Below are 18,925 nucleotides of genomic sequence, written 5' to 3'. Positions count from 1 at the left end.
GCTAATGGTTTATCAATTTTGTTTATCTTCTCAAAGAACCAGCTTTTAGTTTTATTGATCTTTGCTGTCGTTTCCTTCATTTCTTTTTCACTTATTTCTGAGCTGATCTTTATGATTTCTTTCCTTCTGCTAACTTTGAGGTATTTTTGTTCTTCTTTCTCTAATTGCTTTAGGTGTAAGCTTAGGTTGTTTATTTGAGATGTTTCTTTTTTCTTAAGGTATGGTTGTATTGCTATAAACTTCCCTCTTAGAACTGCTTTTGCTGCATCTCATAGGTTTTGGGTAATCGTGTTTTCATTGTCATTTGTTTCTTTGTATTTTTTGATTTCCTCTTTGATTTCTTCAGTGATCTCTTGGTTATTAAGTAGTGTATTGTTTAGCCTCCATGTGTTTCTATTTTTTACAGATGTTTTCCTGTAATTGATATCTAGTCTCATAGCATTGTGGTCCGAAGAGACACTTGATACGATTTCAGTTTTCTTAAATTTACCAAGGCTTGATTTGTGACCCAAGGTATGATCTATCCTGGAGAATGTTCCATTAGCACTAGAGAAGAATGTGTATTCTGTTGGTTTGGGATGGAATGTCCTATAGATATCAATTAAGTCCGTCTTGTTTAATGTATCATTTAAAGCTTGTGTTTCCTTATTTATTTTCATTCGTGATGTTCTGTCCATTGGTGAAAGTGGGGTGTTAAAGTCCCCTCCTATGATTGTGTTACTGTCGATTTCCCCTTTTATGACTGTTAGTATTTGCCTTATGTATTGAGGTGCTCCTGTGTTGGGTGCATAAAAATTTATAATTGTTATATGTTTGTCTTGGATCGATCCCTTGATCATTATGTAGTGTCTTTGTCCTTATAATAATAGTCTTTGTTTTAAAGTCTATTTTGTCTGATATGAGAATTGCTACTCCAGTTTTCTTTTGATTTGCATTTGCATGGAATATCTTTTTCCATCCCCTCACTTTCAGTCTGTATGTGTCCCTAGGTTTTAAGTGGGTCTCTTGTAGACAGCATGTATATGGGTCTTGTTTTTGTATCCATTCAGCCAATCTGTGTCTTTTGGTTGGAGCATTTAATCCATTTACATTTAAGGCAATTATCGATATTTATGTTCCTATTACCATTTTCTTAATTGTTTTGGGTTTGTTATTGTAGGTGTTTTCCTTCTCTTGTGTTTCCTGCCTAGAGAAGTTCCTTTATCATTTGTTGTAAAGCTAGTTTGGTGGTGCTGAATTGTTAGCTTTTGCTTGTCTGTAAAGGTTTTAATTTCTCCATCAAATCTGAATGAGACCCTTGCTGGGTAGAGTAATCTTGGTTGTAGGTTTTTCTCCTTCATCACTTTAAGTATATCCTGCCACTCCCTTCTGGCTTGCAGAGTTTCTGCTGAAAGATCAGCTGTTAACCTTATGGGGATTCCCTTGTGTGTTATTTGTTGTTTTTCCCTTGCTGCTTTTAATATTTTTTCATTGTATTTAATTTTTGATAGTTTGATTAATATGTGTCTTGGCGTGTTTCTCCTTGGATTTATCCTTTATGGGACTCTCTGTGCTTCCTGGACTTGATTAACTATTTCCTTTCCCATATTAGGGAAGTTTTCAACTATAATCTCTTCAAATATTTTCTTAGTCCCTTTCTTTTTCTCTTCTTTTCTGGGACCCCTATAATTCGAATGTTAATGCATTTAATGTTGTCCCAGAGGTCTCTGAGACTGTCCTCAATTCTTTTTATTCTTTTTTCTTTATTCTGCTCTGCAGTAGTTATTTCCACTATTTTATCTTCCAGGTTACTGATCTGTTCTTCTGCCTCAGTTATTCTGCTATTGATCCCTTCTAGAGAATTTTTAATTTCATTTATCGTGGTGTTCATCACGTTTGTTTGCTCTTTAGTTCTTCTAGGTCCTTGTTAAACGTTTCTTGTATTTTCTCCATTCTATTTCTAAGATCTTGAATCATCTTTACCATCGTTACTCTGAATTCTTTTTCAGGTAGAATGTCTATTTCCTCTTCATTTGTTAGGTCTTCTGGGTTTTTGCCTTGCTCCTTCATCTGCTGTGAGTTTCTCTGTCTTCTCATTTTGCTTAACTTACTGTTTGGGGTTCATTTTTGCAGGCTGCAGTTTCTTAGTTCCCATTGTTTTTGGTGTGTGTTCCCAGTGGCTAAGGTTGGTTAATTGGGTTGTGTAGGCTTCCTGGTGGAGGGAACTAGTGCCTGTGTTCTGGTGGATGAGGCTGGATCTTGTCTTTCTGCTGGGCAGGTCCACGTCTGGTGGTGTGTTTTGGGGTGTCTGTGGCCTTATTATGGGTTTAGGCAGCCTTTGTGCTAATGGGTAGGGTTGTGTTCCTGTCTTGCTAGTTATTTGGCTTAGTGTGTCCAGCACTGTAGCTTGCTGGTCGTTGAGTGGAGGTGGGTCTTGGCGTTGAGATGGAGATCTCTGGGAGATTTTCGCCCTTTGATATTACGTGGAGCTGGGAGGTCTCTTGTGGACCGGTGTCCTGAACTTGGCTCTCCCACCTCAGAGGCACAGCCCTGACTACTGTCTGGAGCACCAAGAGCCTGTCATGCACACAGCTCAGAATAAAAGGGAGAAAAGAAAGAAAGAAAGAAAGAAAGAAGAAGATAAAATAAAATACAGTTATTAAAGTAAAAAAGTTATTTTTAAGTAATATAAAAAGAAAAAAGAAAGAGAGAAAGAAGAGAGCAACCAAACCAAAAAACAAATCCACCAATGATAAGAAGTGCTAAAAACTATACTAAAATAAAACAACAAAAAAAAAAACGGACAGACAGAACCCTAGGACAAATGGTAAAAGCAAAGCTATACAGACAAAATCACACACAGAAGCATACACATACACACTCACAAAAAGAGAAAAGGGGGGCTTCCCTGGTGGCACAGTGGTTGGGGGTCCGCCTGCCAATGCAGGGAACGCGGGTTCGTGCCCATGTCCGGGAGGATCCCGCGTGCCGCAGGGAGGCTGGGCCCGTGAGCCATGGCCACTGAGCCTGCGCGTCTGGAGCCTCTGCTCCACAACGGGAGGGGCCGCAGTGGTGAGAGGCCCGCGTACAGGAAAAAAAAAAAGAGAGAGAAAAAGGGAAAAAAATATATATATATCGTTGCTCCCAAAGTCCACCTCCTCCATTTGGGATGATTCGTTGTCTATTCAGGTATTCCGCAGAAGCAGGGTACATCAAATTGATTGTGGAGATATAATCCGCAACTCCTGAGGCTGCTGGGAGAGATTTCCCTTTCTCTTCTTTGTTCTCACAGCTCCCAGGGGCTCAGCTTTGGATTTGGCCCCGCCTCTGCGTGTAGGTCGCTTGAGGGAGTCTGTTCTTCGCTCAGACAAGACAAGGTTAAAGTAACAGTTGATTAGGGGGCTCTGGCTCACTCAGGCCAGGGGCAGGGAGGGGTACTGAGTGCGGGGCGAGCCTGCGGGGGCAGAGGCCGGAGGGATGTTGCACCAGCCTGAGGCGCACCGTGCGTTCTCCCGGGGGAGTTGTCCCTGGTTCCCGGGACCCTGGCAGTGGTGGGCTGCACAGGCTCTTCGGAAGGGGGGTGTGGGTAGTGACCTGTGCTCACACACAGGCTTCTTGGTGGTGGCAGCAGCAGCAGCCTTAGCGTCTCATGTCTGTCTCTGGGGTCCACGCTGTTAGCCGCGGCTCGCGCCTGTCTCTGGAGCTCTTTTAAGCGGCGGTCTTAATCCCCTCTCCTCGTGTACCAGGAAATAAAGAGGGAAGAAAAAGTCTCTTGCCTCTTCGGCAGGTCCAGACTTTTCCCCGGACTCCCTACCGGCTAGCTGTGGTGCACTAACCCCCTGTAGGCTGTGTTCACGCCGCCAACCCCAGTCCTCTCCCTGCCATCCGACCTCTGAACCCGAGCCTCAGCTCCCAGCCCCCGCGGAGCAGACAAGCCTCTCGGGCTGGTTGGCACGGATCCTCTGTGCGGGAATCTCTCCGCTTTGCCCTCCGCACCCCTGTGGCTGCACTCTCCTCCACGGCTCCGAAGCTTTCCCTCTCCGCCACCCGCAGTCCCCGCCCGCAAAGGGGCTTCCTGGTGTGCGGAAACCTTTCCTCCTTCACAGCTCCCTCCCACTGGTGCAGGTCCCGTCCCTATTCTTTTGTCTCTGTTTTTTCTTTTTTCTTTTGCCCTACCCAGGTACGTGGGGGGTTTCTTGCCTTTTGGGAGGTCTGAGGTCTTCTGCCAGCGTTCAGTAGGTGTTCTGTAGGAGTTGCTCCGCATGTAGATGTATTTCTGATGTATGTGTGGGGAGGAAGGTGATCTCCGCGTCTTACTCTTCTGCCATCTTAAAGCTCCTCTCCATACGTATTTGTTAATGTTAATGTTAGTTTAGATCTACTTTCAGGAGGAAGTACGCAGTAGGGAATCCAACTTTATTTTTTCTGCTATGGCTATCCCGCTGTGCCAGCAAGAAAACCCCCCTTCTGATTTGAAATACCTCCACTATTATATACTAAAGAACCTATGTATTTGGGTCTATTCCTCACCTTTATAATCTATTCCATTGACCCATCTATTTATGCCCTAGTACCATGCTGTTTTTATTATTATAGCTTTATAATTTTAGAATTCATGTAGGTTAGGTTACCCCTTCATGACTTTTTTTTTTTTTTTTTTTTTTTTTTTTTTTGCTATTTGCTAGTTTATTTTTCATATGATCTTTAGAATCAGACTGTGTAGTCACCTCTACTCCCCTGCCCCTGACAATTTGGTATTTTTAGAGATCATGTTAAATTGATAGATTAATTTAGGGAGTATTGAAATTTTTGTGATGTTGCATTTTTGTACCCAAGAACTGATATGCCTTTCCTTTTAGTCAAGTCTTTTGTGTGCTTTCCTTCAGTACCATTTTCAAAAATATTTTTCATATAAATCTTATATACTTTTGTTATGTTTGCCACTATTCTAAATAAGATCTTTCTTTTGCTTTATCTTCTATCTAGTTGTTTTTTGTATATGAACGGTTTTGATTTCTTATATTAGTTTCACATCTAGCTCTTCCACTAAATTCTGAGTTTTTTGTCTGATTTTCTTAGGTTTTCTAGATAGCAGTCATATCATCTGCAAATGGTAATAATTTTACCTCCTACCTCCCAATTTTTTTTAACCTCATGTCTGTCTCTCTGACTTAATGGGAATGCTTTTAGTATTTTCCCGTTAAGCATTAAGTCCCTAATGTTTTTTTTCTTCATAAAGATCCTTTTCAATTCCCATGTGAAATATCAATAATTCTTGCCTCATTGTCTATGGTTAGTTGTGGCAAACTTTTCCGTCATTCCTTGCAAAAATTAAAGAAGGAAAAGGCTCAGGCTAGAGAGGTCTTTGTTATATTGGACAAACGTCAGCCTCCTGGGGGCTTCCACTCGTTTCCTTCTGAAACAGCAGAAGAGGAGACCACTCTCATTTACATGGCAGCCCTTCAGACTTCTGAGGAGACAAGGGGTCTCCTTTGAATCATTTCTCTCTGCCTTACAACATTGGAGTTTAACAAATGTCCTTTGTCCTACCAATGAGCAAGCCGAAAGTCCTTTGAAGACCTGCTGGGTGCAGAGCTCTGTGATCAAACCCCACAGCATGCTTATGCCCTACCAGCAATCAGCTAATTTGCTCTGTCAGGGTTCCTAGATGCTTCCTTGTCCTCACATTCCCGGAACCTCCACATATAAAGCCTTCCCTTTCCATTGCACTATGATACTTGTAGGGAGGATCCCACACTTAGGACCCAAAGTGAGACCCTTTGAGTCAAATTTCTTATTGCCTTTTGAATTTTATTACTGGCTCTAGACTTCTAACATCGTCAGGTTAGTCACATTATTGATAAGGCTGAAATCTCTTCTTACCTAAGCATCAACAACTTGCTGTGGTTCCATTTGCTGTCTAATCACTTACTTCAGTTTGGATATTCTGTGAATTTGAATTCTACTCCAAACTATGCAAAACTTATTATAACTCATGTGGTTTCAGTTGCAATTATGACAAGTTTTTGGTTTTGAAGTAAAAAATATAATCTATGGAAGAGTGCCACTCTTCAGATTTCAAATTCCAAAATTTTTGAAGCTTTCATTTGGCTAAACAGCAGGGACAGCTGACATGAAGGCTTTTATGACATTCAAGTGAGGTCAGACAATAAACAGACGTGGAAATGAACCATTCATAGCTGAGCTTTTTTGCTTTGTTCTTGGTGCTTGAGCATAAGACAGCAACTTATAAACAATAAAGCCCTACCATATTTCATATTACTTTCATTTTTATGCCTGGTGCTTTTATAGAGTCAGCGAGGGCATTAGGCATATTTGTCACATCTGCATGACATGTTCGCGCACTGAAAGCAGATCTTATCCCATATATTGGCTTCTGTACCATGTAAACTTTTATTCTTTAAATGACTAATAAGACTTAGCATACAATTGACTATATATACGGAATTTCCTCCTTGACAGACTGCATAAAATTTAAGAGCAAAACTTACCCAAAAAACAGCATCCTTGGCATTTAACACCTGCATTATCACAAAATGAAACCCATATGTTCTATCCAGTTTCTAGAGATGAAATTTCCTCACCTCTCCTTGTCACTTACACCTCAAGCAGGGACAGGGCCTGGGCACATGATACGTGATCAATAAGTATTTATTTGATGAGTGGATGAAGTCTGAAATTCAGTTCAGATCTGAGTGTGCTTATTGAGACAATAAGCTTGTTATAATTAATGTACATTGAAAACATCTCTTCAGTCATCAATGCAAATAAGATCAGAAATACATCTACCCCAGAATAACAATCTAGGTATTAGTTGGGAATTGCATTCTCAGTCATAGGACCTGGTTTTTTTGTTAATAAATTGAAGCATTATTAGTTGTCAGTGGACGTGTGGCTCAATCCATGCATTCTCCATGCATCTAAAGATAGTACTCTGTGAGGACCTGCTCAGGTGGTAGGTTCTGAAATAACAACCAATAAGGTTTGGGGAGTTTGTACTGACCTTTACCAGATGCAGGCACTAAATAGCAAATATACAAATAGACCCAGGCTTCTCCCCTCCCTGCCCCCTCCTGCTGAGGAACACACTGTGAGTTTTCTGTGCTTTTAGACATGGGGCTTTGATGGGGGAGGGATTGTTACTCTGTACAGATTTTCTGCTTCTAAAAAGTCTAAGTTCATCTGTTTTTTGGGTCAATGATACTTTTTCCTTCTCCTGGTTCTCCATGGTATTCTCTAAGGTAGGTACTGAGAATGAAGTAAGTCAACAGAAGTAGAAATAACCTGAAAACAAAAATCAGTCTGAGAATGAACAGTGGCCACTCTTTGATTCTAATGATTTTGTGGTACCTTCATTAATAATAAAACAAACACAAAGAAAATAAAAAACAAACAAAGGGAACAAACATAAAAAAAACCCGCATCTCCCTCTGAGAATGAACTTGAAGTCTATTGTACTATTGTTTTCAATGACTAGTATCCAATGCACATCTAACAGGAACAGGATTCTGATTCTTTAGTACTCAGATTAGGACTTCTTTTATTAGCAAGGAGCCTAACTTGTAACTCTCTCCAATGCCTCTCCAAATGGAGGCTAAAAGAAAGAGCACTTGTATACTTTATTTGTATAAATGCTCTAGGACGCGATATCAAGCAGATAGAATGGAAAAGAGGCACAAAAATTATTCCAGCTCATTGGCAAGTTCAGAGCTCCATCTTCAAATCCAACAGGTCCATTTGTGCTTAAATGGTTGGGCTGTTACAGTGTTCTTGCCAAGCCTGCTGCCATTTAGATACCACGACCAGCACTTTTCTTTTAATGTAAATGGGAGGTTTAGGAACAGCAGCTTTGGGGATTGTATTTGGCAGTTAGAATTCTCTTTTCTCTCCAGGATTAAGTTTGCTCTAAAGGGTATTGTCTTCTTTAGAGATCTTCAGTTTCTATAAGTTGGCTGGCTTTGGCATGATGACCATGTACAAAATCAACACTCACCTTAAGTTTTCCACTATTCAGGATCTGTTAATGAGATGGTGTCTTTTGCATTACAGGTTGGTTTAATATCATCTTAATCCACAAGTGCCCTCTCAGCCAAAATTTGATAGAGAAAACAACATATCCTTGGGGACTCAATAACCACAAAATTAGTCTATTTTCTGAATTTAAAAAAAAAAAGTTTGGTTGGCTCTATTCCAAAGAGCATTCTGGAAGTCACAATATTGGACAAAAGTTGATCAAGGTAGAAATGATTTGATAAAGTAAATTTAGTGGACAATGGCCATTTTATAAAATCTGGCTTGCTAACTCGGTGGTCATAAAAAGGGAAAAATAAGTGATTTGTTGTGAATAAAAGATGTTCATTCACTACAGGATTGAAATATGATGAGTTGTTTAGCATATAGGGTTATATTTAAAATTATTATTTTCCCTTCATATTTAGATCTTTCTCTGGAATTAAAGGACTCCAACTGAAAGTTAACCTCCAACCCAATGACAATTACTTTTTCTACGTGAAAGCCATCAGTGCATTTGGGACAAGTGAACAGAGTGAAGCTGCCCTCATTTCCACCAGAGGTACCTTCTCCTTTGCACACAGAGAACTATTTCCAAGCATTCCCATTCCTTCCCTTCCACCACCCAGAGAAGACATCCTAGAGGGCCACTTCTTCACGCCCCCAGCCTGCTGGCAGGGCTAGGTTTTTGGCATGAGGACCCAAGATTGGCCAAAGGTCAAGGTGTTTCTTTTGTTTTTCTGGTTTAAGACATTCTCAACTTTGGCCACCCATTAGCAATCAGTCCAGGTGCTTAAGAAAATACTGATGTGGGGAGCCCACTCCTGGAGAGCCTGGTCTAATTTACCTGGATATGGGCTCTGACAAGTGTTTTAAATCTCCTCAGGTGATCCTTGTTTGGTTCACAATGTGCTATCGTTTGTGGGTATGTTTTGAGTGTGTGTGTGTTGGGGGAAGAGTGGGATGAGGATATTCTTATTTTATTACACTGTGAACTCTATGAACAAGCTTCTAGTCTTATTCTTTTGTTTATTTTCCATGCCTAGCACATGGTTTGTGCCCATTAATGTTTGTTGAATGAATGAATGAGTGAGCAACTCAAAAAAGTGATGAAACTGTTCAAGGGCATTTTGGGGAAAATACCCTTGATGGTGCCAACAAAAAAATGCTTGGCTGTTCTCAATTATTGTGAAAAGAAATGAGGAGTGGAAGAGTGATCATTTTATTATCTTATGCTAGACCCAAAGATGGCAAGATTGAGGGTGGCACATTACGTGATTTGCTTAACCAGCAAAAACTTGTGCACGCACCTTGGGTGTGATGTGGTTAGGGCCAGCCTGATGTTTATAAAGAGAGGGCATGAGGGCTGTCTGTCCAGAAGTGTGTTCCCTGCAGTCCCAAATGGTGCCTGTACTGTCCACTGTTAGAACCACTCCTGGAGGTTAGATAGACCATTGCATCTTCCAACTTTAATGTGCGCGTGAATCTCCCAAGGAGCTTGTTAAAATACCGATTGTGGTTCAGGAGGTCTGGGGCAGGCCCGAGATTCTGCATTTCTAACTAGTTTCCAGGTGAGGTAGGTAGGTGCTGCTGGTGCAGGGAGCATACTTTGCATAATAGAGTGAGCGCTAGTACAGGAGAAGCACACCGGGTGAGGTGACCAGCCACTGATGTTCACTAGTCCTTATCACGGAAGAAATTTTGCTGTGGATCTGAAAACACTGAGCAGAGGATTTTGATGTTAGAAGCAAGGGAGACTACGATCTGAAATGCGGGGCTTGGCCCAGGGATAGCGCTCGACATTGCAGTAATGTTATAATCCTATTTTCTAACTACAATAGGAACGAGATTTCTCCTGCTGAGGGAAACGGCTCATCCTGCTCTGCAGATTTCCTCAGATGGAACAGAGATCAGCTTCACTGAGAGGAGACGGCTGACAGAGTAAGTAGAAGAAGAAAGCACGAGATGCCTCCGCAGGAGAGTCTTCTGAGGGTGTCACCTCAGTGTGGCCTCACCTGAGCACATTGTTGGTTTAGTGCACATGCCTGGTATGTGTGACATTGAGCATAAATTGGTACGCACACATACAGTTCAGTTATGGTTCGTTACTGGGGGAAAGTGACAGAGATCATTCAAACTTGGAGCAAGTGTCAGTATTTTTATTGGAAATATAAGCACAGATGGTTTTGTTTAACACATAGGCTGTTCTAAGGCATTATCTCTGGTTCAATGAAAAAAGAGCCTGGGTTAATTCTTCTATTATTTCAACAGCAAACCAGATTTTGAATCTATCCACTTGAAAAGGAATAGAGGAGAATGACATTTTGTTGAGTTTCTGGTTCTGGCCACATGCAGGACTTTCAGGATCTTGCCCTCCCCCCCGCCCCCGCCACCACATCCCCCAGAAGCTCCCACAAAAGGAAGCAGCAAAGTAAAGAAATCCAAAAGCTGAGGGCACGGTGGGGGATTGCTCTGCAATTTGCCTGCACTCTCTCGTGGTTATTTTGAGGGTCAAAATGGTCAAATGGGAGAAAGTACGTGAAAAGCATGTGAAACACACTGCTGTTGGCACTGATGCGCCCAGGGTGCTCTCACAGTATAGCCCTGAGCCCACCAACGGCGACTTGTGCTGTTTTCCTCTCAGTCTGCTATTCATCTGTCTGTGGCTCAGCTCAGGTGTTACCTGCTCCTGGAAATGACCAAGCCTTTTCTGGGCCCTGGCACCCTTGATCTTATCCGCAAAAAGGTCTGAGCACTTGTGGAGTCGTTGGTCAGATGCTCTATTTTGACTAGTCCTCAAGCAACAGCCTCTTCTTCCGCATCTTTAATCTCCGGAATCTAGCCTGGGACCCAGAACACTGGAGATGCTAAGCATGTACAAATGAGTGAATTCAGGGGAAAAAAAGATTTAAGAAATAGATTGGGCTTTTCTGTCTCTTTTGGATTTCTCAAAAAAATCAAAGAGAAAAGAAATAGATTGGAGGTTGGTAAGAGTTCATAGGTAATAACTAATGTATTTGATAGAATTTTACTTATTTATTATTAACCTGAAAATTAACTCATAAATATCAGGCAGCTGGGCTTTGCTCCAGAGAGCAAGGGCCCATCAGTAGCCCCCTCTCTGAAATGAGGTTGTTGGGTAAAGACACGAGAAAATGAAGTACATTCCTTTGCATTAATCACTTTCTCATCTGTTAAGGGGGAGAGGGAGAGGGTGCTGACTGAATATTAATGCTGCTTAAATTAAAAATGCTTCCTTGCTGTCTCAGCCATTTCAAAGCAAAATTGAGCAATTCATGCAAACAAGGTCACCCATCCGCAGTGGAAAGTGCTTTGGTTCACTTCACCGTGTCTGTTACAAAAATAGCTGAGGTGAGACAAAAAGAGACCTTTCGACAACCTCTCAGGTGTACCTGCTACCATCTGAAGAGGCCAGAGTCCCAAAGACTGTTGACCACAAGCCTCTGAGGAGCACAAGCATTACACCTGGTTCATCCAGGTGGAACTCCGCTCTGCTCTGGCCTCCCCAGACAGCTTGCTCTTCAGGAGCAGCACCGTTTTCGGTCTCTGTGCCCAGGAAAGTCAGCAGACACTGGAACCCATTGTGAGAGAAGGTTTTAGAGACTCCTTTTTGTGTATGTGCAAGTTTTGGAAGAAAACTTTGCAAGTCATGCTCTCTTGGAATTCTTCACCTGCCTCCCTTATATTTCCTCACTCTCCTTGAAAGCAGAGATTGTGCCATTTCTTTTTATCCTGCCATTATTCTAATTTCCAGTTTCCCAGTCCCTCCAAGAGACGCTATGTGTAATACATGTGTGTTGAGTGTGGCAGTAGAAATGTGTTAAATACATGTTGAGGGTTTGGGGAATTCTGTGGCCATCAGGTCACGGTCGGGGGCACAATGAACAATGAATGTCTTTAGTCAAACTCCAGCAGTTTCCGAGGATAGAATCCTGCTTAAACTGTGTACACATTTATGAATGTTGGTGTTTATGAGACAAAGCCTGGCAATTCCTGATCAACTTTGCCTGCAGAATCCCATCAGTGCTGGGTGAGGAGCTGCCTGCCTGTGGCCAGCACTACTGGGAAACCACTGTCACAGACTGCCCAGCGTACCGACTGGGCATCTGCTCCAGCTCGGCGGTGCAGGCTGGCGCCCTGGGACAAGGAGAGACCGCGTGGTACATGCACTGCTCTGAGCCGCAGAGGTAAGCCGGAGCCTGCCCCTCCCCACTTAATCAAAGTGTCATGCGTTGATGTCTAGGCAGAGGGCTCTGAGGGACCTAATAAATAACCTCTCACTTCCCTGCCCAAGTTCTGAGTCAGCTGAGAAAGAAAACAGAAGACTCAAGTATTTGGAGATTCAACTACTACTCTGATTACTGAGGAAGCCGGTTTTAGAGAATGTGGTTCCTATGTGAAAGCAAGAATGTTTCTTATATCGAACCCTATTAATAGACAGACTTGTACCCACGCAGAGCCTTGGCCAGGGCAGCTTCCCATCCTGTGGGGCAGAGTAGGTTCCTGGAGAAGCATGTGCATCTCCTCAGGAAACTTGTCAGGAAGAGTTAGGGAAACACATGCATGGCCAGTTTTTCCTTCCAAGCTCACCCCAGGGTGGGGAGAGACCACAAGGGTAAGGCCGAAAGGGCTCCCTCCACAGAGGAGTCAACAGGACTGAGGAAGAAGTAGGTCCCCAGTACCACCCCCCTACCCCACCGCCGCTGGTCTATATTAAGGGTTGGCAAACTATAGCCCAACAGGCCAAATATGACCCGCTGCTTTTTTTGTAAATGCAGTTTTATTGGAACACAGTCAAGCTCATTTGTTTACGTATTTCCTATGGCTGCCTTTGTGCTACAATGGCAGAGATGACTAGTTGTAATAGAGATTGAATGGCCCCAAAGCCTAAGATATTTACTATCTGGCCCTTTACAGACAAAGCTGACTAACCTCTGGGCTATATTATTAGTGTTACCGACCTGGGTTCTTGGACTCTTTAATCAATAGAAATTGATAAGAGGCCAGACGAGGAATGCAAGCAAGGCTTTATTGGGACTCCTGCCGCAGCAGGAGAGAGTGAGAACAAGTAATAGGTACCCACGCCCGCTCTGTGAGGGGGAGTGAGCTGGTCCGTCATATGGGCTGAGGGTAGGGGAGGATTGCTGGGTCAGGCGGGAGGCGTGGCTTAGGTGGTCCGCCCACCCCCTTGGCGGTGTCGCGGGCACGGATCATGCGCAGTACCCTGCTTTTGCTCCCGGCACCTCAGAAGTGGCAGTTGGGTTTTGGCCTTTTTGTATCTTGTTGTTCATAATTTGCCCCAACTGGACATGCATGCAGTTATTTTTAGTCCTTTATAGTTTCTTTGTATTTTGTTGCTCAAGAAGACATTTGTCCAGGTGCAAGTGCTGCAGTAAAGGGTCCCAGGTCCCAGCCTGTCTCATTAGTATTGTTTAATCGCTTGATGTGAAAAAGCTGTTAACCTGCGTTAGATAAGGCTAGCATGTTATGAACTGAATATGTGCACAAGATAGTCTAATAAAAGAGCATGAGACTGGAGCCAGGAACCTGATTTTAGTCCTGGCTCCCTTCTCGACTAGCCTCATATTGACTACTCCCCAGAAGTTGGCTAATCTAATGAGCGTATCTGATGTGCTCATCTGTCTTGTCAGGGGACAGTGATGCCTGGTCTGCTACATTTTGAGGTTGTGAGGATCACATGAAGTCAGGTACAAGGAAGAGCTTTGAAATCATAAAGAATCAAATGTGAAGAATTATTCAAATGTAATGCTTAAAAAGGAAGCAGTGCTCGCAAGTTCCCAGAAAAAGGCCCACAGATTGGGATTTTGCATATTTCTGGCTGCACATCTCTCCCTGCATCCTACTTGACAGAGTTTGATTCTCTGACATGGTTCATAAGGACACCATCTCCAAGAGCTATTTAAAGTCACATTCCATCAAGGCAGAGCCATGATGATTAATTGATATTCAGCCTCCTCCTAGAGCTGAAAGATCATTCAAACCCAGAGTTTATAATCGGTAGACTTAGAGCTGGAACTAGGTATTGATTTCATGAAAATTTCCTTAGACACTTGAACCCTTAAGAACCCAAACCAAAGACGAGAGTCCAATACAGAGTTCTAGACTCTAGAAAACAGAACTGTTCATTTCATTCAGCAGGTTCAACAACTTTGGTCTTTGGCTCTGTGGGCCCAGGGTAGGTTCTGTAGATTTTGGGAGGAGGAGTGTGCTGTGTGTGGTCACAGCACAGAGAGGTCAGGTCTTAAATGCCTCATTTCATGTTCCAAATTAGAGCACCCTGGCCTTCAGGTTACTGAGAGTACTGCTATAGCAGACCCTCCTGTGTTTTTCCATTTTTCTCGCTTCATGTTTTAAACCAAGCGGTATTACTCTTTTTTTTTTTTTTTTTTTTTTTGCGGTACGCGGGCCTCTCACTGTTGTGGCCTCTCCCGTTGCGGAGCACAGGCTCCGGACGCGCAGGCTCAGCGGCCATGGCTCACGGGCCCAGCCGCTCCGCGGCATGTGGGATCTTCCCAGACCGGGGCACAAACCCGTGTCCCCTGCATCGGCAGGCAGACTCCCAACCACTGCGCCACCAGGGAAGCCCCAAGCGGTATTACTCTTGATTCTACTTGCATCAGGCTTTAAGATGTCACAACTGGCTAGGAGAAATGAAGAGATTCTAAGGAGAAAGAATCAACGGTATTTCATCCTGTCTGTTCCTAACTTACTTCTCTAGTTCAAGGCTTTGTTTCCTTTACTAGTTTCATCCACAGCCAACATGCCTGTGTTCTTCTTCCAGTCTCCACCCACTCCAAGCCATTCTGTGTGTCACAGCTGACAAATATTTCTCAAACATCATTTGCATCACGTCCCTTCCTTTTCTGCTCAAAAATCTACAAACATCTACAGTGGTGTCGACACTCAGGTGGGACCACAGTGAAGGGGGAAGCCAGGAAGAATGTGACCAGGCTGGAGTATGAGGAGGCCTGAGGGGAGTGGCCACCAGGGTGGGGAGGAGTCTGGCTGGGCTCATTCTGGGCCATCAGTGAGATTCACAAGGGTGGTCCACCCAGGTGGGAAACCTCGCCAAGGTAGTTCCAGGATCATGCAGGCGTCAAGAATCAGGCTTCTGGATGACCTTTGTTTGAACAGGGACCAGCAGTCCAAAGGATAGGGAGGGAGTCAGGCCGCGGCAGATAGGCTTGGTTTCAGGCCGGAGTGCAGGTTGGAGAAGGAAGTGATGTGCTCAGTAGGAAATGGAGGCAGAAACAAGACAGGGCGAATTCCAGGCCCTGTAGAACTGGTGGGTCCAAGGCTTCAAGGAATGTCTTTCCCTCCTTGACCTCCATGGTAGCGATTAGCTCAGGGACTGACCAGGGCTGGGCCTGTGGGCACCGGGGACCTTCTAAGCAGGGTAGGGAAATGGCTTATATGGGCATTCAGAACCCTCTAGACCAGTGCTGCACAATCACACATTCTGCAGAAATAGAAAAATGGTGTCATATGTGGCTCTTGAGAACTTGAAATGTGGTTAACAGGACTGACGAACTGAATTTTGAATTTTACTTAATTTTACTTAATTTTAATTTAAGTGGTCACTATATTGGACAGGGCAGGTCTAGAGCCTGGCCTCTGACTTACCTATCCGGGTAATATCCTTAAAGTCATTCACATGTCCCCTCCTAACCCATCAATCAGATGGTGATGTTCTCCGTGACATACAGGTTTATTCTGCCACCTCATCGCTGCTTCTGCTGCCCCGATGGCTTGGATCGCCTTCTCCCTTTTATCCCCATCCGGTTCTGACCATTCTTCTTTGGCTGAATGTGAGCCCATCTGCTCCCCAAGCCCCTTCTGTAAGAGCCCCAGCCTGTTCTCCATCTGTTCTCCAAGGGTGAAGTTGGGCAGCCCAACAACAGCCCACTGCTGTTCTCCGTCATTGCCACCTGCAGCCTCTGTGTGCTTTACAGGTTCTAAAACTTCATAATGTTCTGCCGTATTTCACATTAGCAAGGCACTGAAGAGGTCCCTTATCACTGTGGAAGTCTCGCTTACCTTCCATCCCCGTGAACCTCTGCCCTTTCACATGAGCGTCATTCAGCGAGGAAATTGCTAACTTGCCATTTCCTAAACATTCCTGCACTCAAGCTTCTGGGCCTTTAAGAGAGATGTCACAGGTCTTCAAGGTCCTTGTCCTTCTCAGCCACACCAGAGTCACCCAGTTTCTCCGGCCCCAGTCTTCCCAGTGTCACTCCCACCCTCAGACCTATCATATCCACAGATCTGTCCCTCATCTCTTTTCTTCTCTTCCATCTCTCATTTCTTCTATTCTTCTGTTTTCAGGGCTCCACCCTCTGTTTCTAAGATTGCCAGGAGAAAACTCCCACCTTGTGTTACTTTTTTGCATAGAGCAATTTAACTTCTTCTGTTCAGCAATTTCTCCTTGCCAGCCTGGCCTTGAACCTTTCCTTTCACAACTAAACCAGGTCCATTAAATGTGTAAGGAAACGCTTTACCCATCTGTGCTCTAAACTGGAGTCTCACTCAGCCCCAGCCCATGTTTAAGTCATCAACAATTTTCATTCCTGCTTAGTAGAGTATGGGGTCCCTGGGGGCAAGGACAGTATGCTATGGTCTGCATATCCCCCAGAGGTGCAGAGGTCTAGCAAAGTACAGGACACACAGATATGCCCAATGACTACATGTTGAACTGAATTTGTTTGAATTGAAGAAAGAAATCAAAGGCACCCCCCCTTGGCTGTAAGGGTGAGAAGATGAAAAGGAAAGTTGATTTGGGGCAGTGGGAGTGTACACAAGATGAAGTTGGGCAAAAATAATGAAATATTTCTTAAACTTCATAAAGGTCCTTATGTAAGTTACTTACAAAATTTTTAAATGGTAAAATTAATACACTTTATGGAAGGCAAGCCCGCGGTACTTTTTAAAGTACATGGCAGCCTCAAAGGAGTTTTATTCAAAAGAATGACACACCATGAATGCAGTAGTTAAAACACGTGGGCAGCTGGGAAAGAATTAAAATGTTGAGAAAAATCACAAGGGAGGCATATGTTGGTTATTCTGGGACTGCCTCCTAATGTAGAAGGAGCAAAATTATTAAAAATACTCGTCTGTTGGGAAGAGCTATGCATGTTAGCATCTAGGAGGGATCTGGTTAAAGTATTTGGGACAATGTTATTGCAACTCATTGTGAATTGAGGTGAACAACTGCACAATCGGTTATCTCCAAGTGATTTTCTTTATCATGGTCCTTCAAGATTTCCAAAGTTTTCAATTCCCATTCCATTCCATTTCAGATACACATTTTTCTACAGTGGCATTGTGAGCGATGTCCACGTGACAGAGCGTCCCGCCAGAGTGGGCATCCTACTGGACTACACCACCCAAAGGCTCCTGTTTATAAACTCTGAGACTGGACAGTTGCTCTTCATCATCAGGCACAGGTTTAATGAGGGCGTCCACCCTGCCTTTGCTCTGGAGAAACCCGGAAAATGCACTTTGCACCTGGGAATAGAGCCCCCAGATTCTGCAAGGCACAAGTGATCGTTGGCTTTTAGAGTTTGCAAGAACAAAATTCAAATTTGGGGGGTCTGTTGTTCTTTCCTGTGGGTGCTAGACATTATTCAAAACATTTCCTGCACATGAGCACTAGTAATAGCTCCATGAACAGGGATCAGCACGCGAGCAAAACCACCAAGAAAACTGTGACTTTCCAGAGCGTCACGTGAGTAAAAAGGATGGAAAAAGCAATCTCCGCCTTTTGGTTTATATACGTTTGAGTTCTTCCCTAAGTGAAAAGGATTGATATCTGACTTGGGAATCAAAATAGTGAAATGGACTCCCATCTGTTTCACTGGTAAGAGAAATCCTCAGATAGACAGGTCTGAGTGAAGGGAAGGTTGTACCGGTGACACATCTCCTCCAACAAGAAACACTGGCCTTTTCCACAAGGAAAATGTCATCTCACTTCGCTAAAGGATGTGGAGTCCTAATCAGCAGAGAAAGTGTTTTAACCATTCAAAGCTGATAACGAACTCTTTTGTAATCATTATATACTGTAGAACACGAGTCTCTTTTCCCTGTAATTTTAAATGTAGAAAAGTGCTAGATATTAGAAATTTCCATTTTGTTAAATAAATGGTTAGAGTCTGTAAAACAAAACGTGTGATGTGAACTTACTGCATGTGACGTGAGTCTGGCATCTCTGGACGGGACAAACTGTGAATCAAAAGCCATCACACTGCAGTGGGCTGTGCTACCGCTCATTTTCATGTGAGAATTTTACACATATATGTTTTAAAATCGAAACATTTTCAGCCTATAGTTACAGACAACTACCAGAAACTGAGAATCTCTTTTTGCTAAAAATAAAATGGTGGGTCATTTTTAGATATTGTATTGAAATCTCTCAAAATCTTCCTAAAATATGTGTGCAGAGTTGATAAATCTAGAATGCATGTTGAGATGATTGCTCTTGTTCTCCATAATATAAACACTTTGATCATACTTACAGATTTTTTTTAACATTACCAATTCAGTTGTTTTCTTATGTCGAGAGACAATGTTCTACTTTTGGCATATATCCTGAAGTCCATTGTTTAAGAGCTAGCATACCCAATCTGGATCTGTAACTGCATTAACAGAGCACCTTCAAAGCCTTCATCGTCCTGCTTTGAAATTGGAGCAGCTGCTGGGAAGAAGGGTACTTCGTGAAACAGGAGGAATAACTTGTTGCTTTATGGGAAACACTATCTTCAGTTTTTTCAAGCCTTAAAAGTGTTAATGAGGTTCTGACTGACCAGCACCCCACAGTCATTGTTACTTTTTTTGGTGGGAATGTAGTGTAATTCAAAACAATAACAACAGTAGCAGC

General features: G+C 43.2%; 1 protein-coding gene across 1 annotated transcript in view; it reads left to right on the top strand.

The window, feature by feature from the left end:
- The window catches only part of CMYA5 (cardiomyopathy associated 5), a 105,721-nt gene extending 87,175 nt beyond the window's left edge, over positions 1-18,546 (top strand). Inside the window, exons 10-13 of the mRNA XM_060009238.1 lie at positions 8,439-8,572; positions 9,852-9,951; positions 12,045-12,218; positions 17,349-18,546. Coding sequence (XP_059865221.1) covers positions 8,439-8,572; positions 9,852-9,951; positions 12,045-12,218; positions 17,349-17,595 — 655 coding nt within the window. The 3' untranslated portion in view covers positions 17,596-18,546. The remainder of the gene's footprint in view (positions 1-8,438; positions 8,573-9,851; positions 9,952-12,044; positions 12,219-17,348) is intronic.
- The last annotated feature ends 379 nt before the right edge of the window (positions 18,547-18,925 follow it).

Source organism: Delphinus delphis, chromosome 3 (genome assembly GCF_949987515.2).
Source record: "Delphinus delphis chromosome 3, mDelDel1.2, whole genome shotgun sequence".
NCBI classification, from domain to species: domain Eukaryota; kingdom Metazoa; phylum Chordata; class Mammalia; order Artiodactyla; family Delphinidae; genus Delphinus; species Delphinus delphis.
The sequence above is the reverse complement of the archived record's forward strand: the minus strand, read 5'-3'. Positions and strand labels throughout refer to the sequence as shown.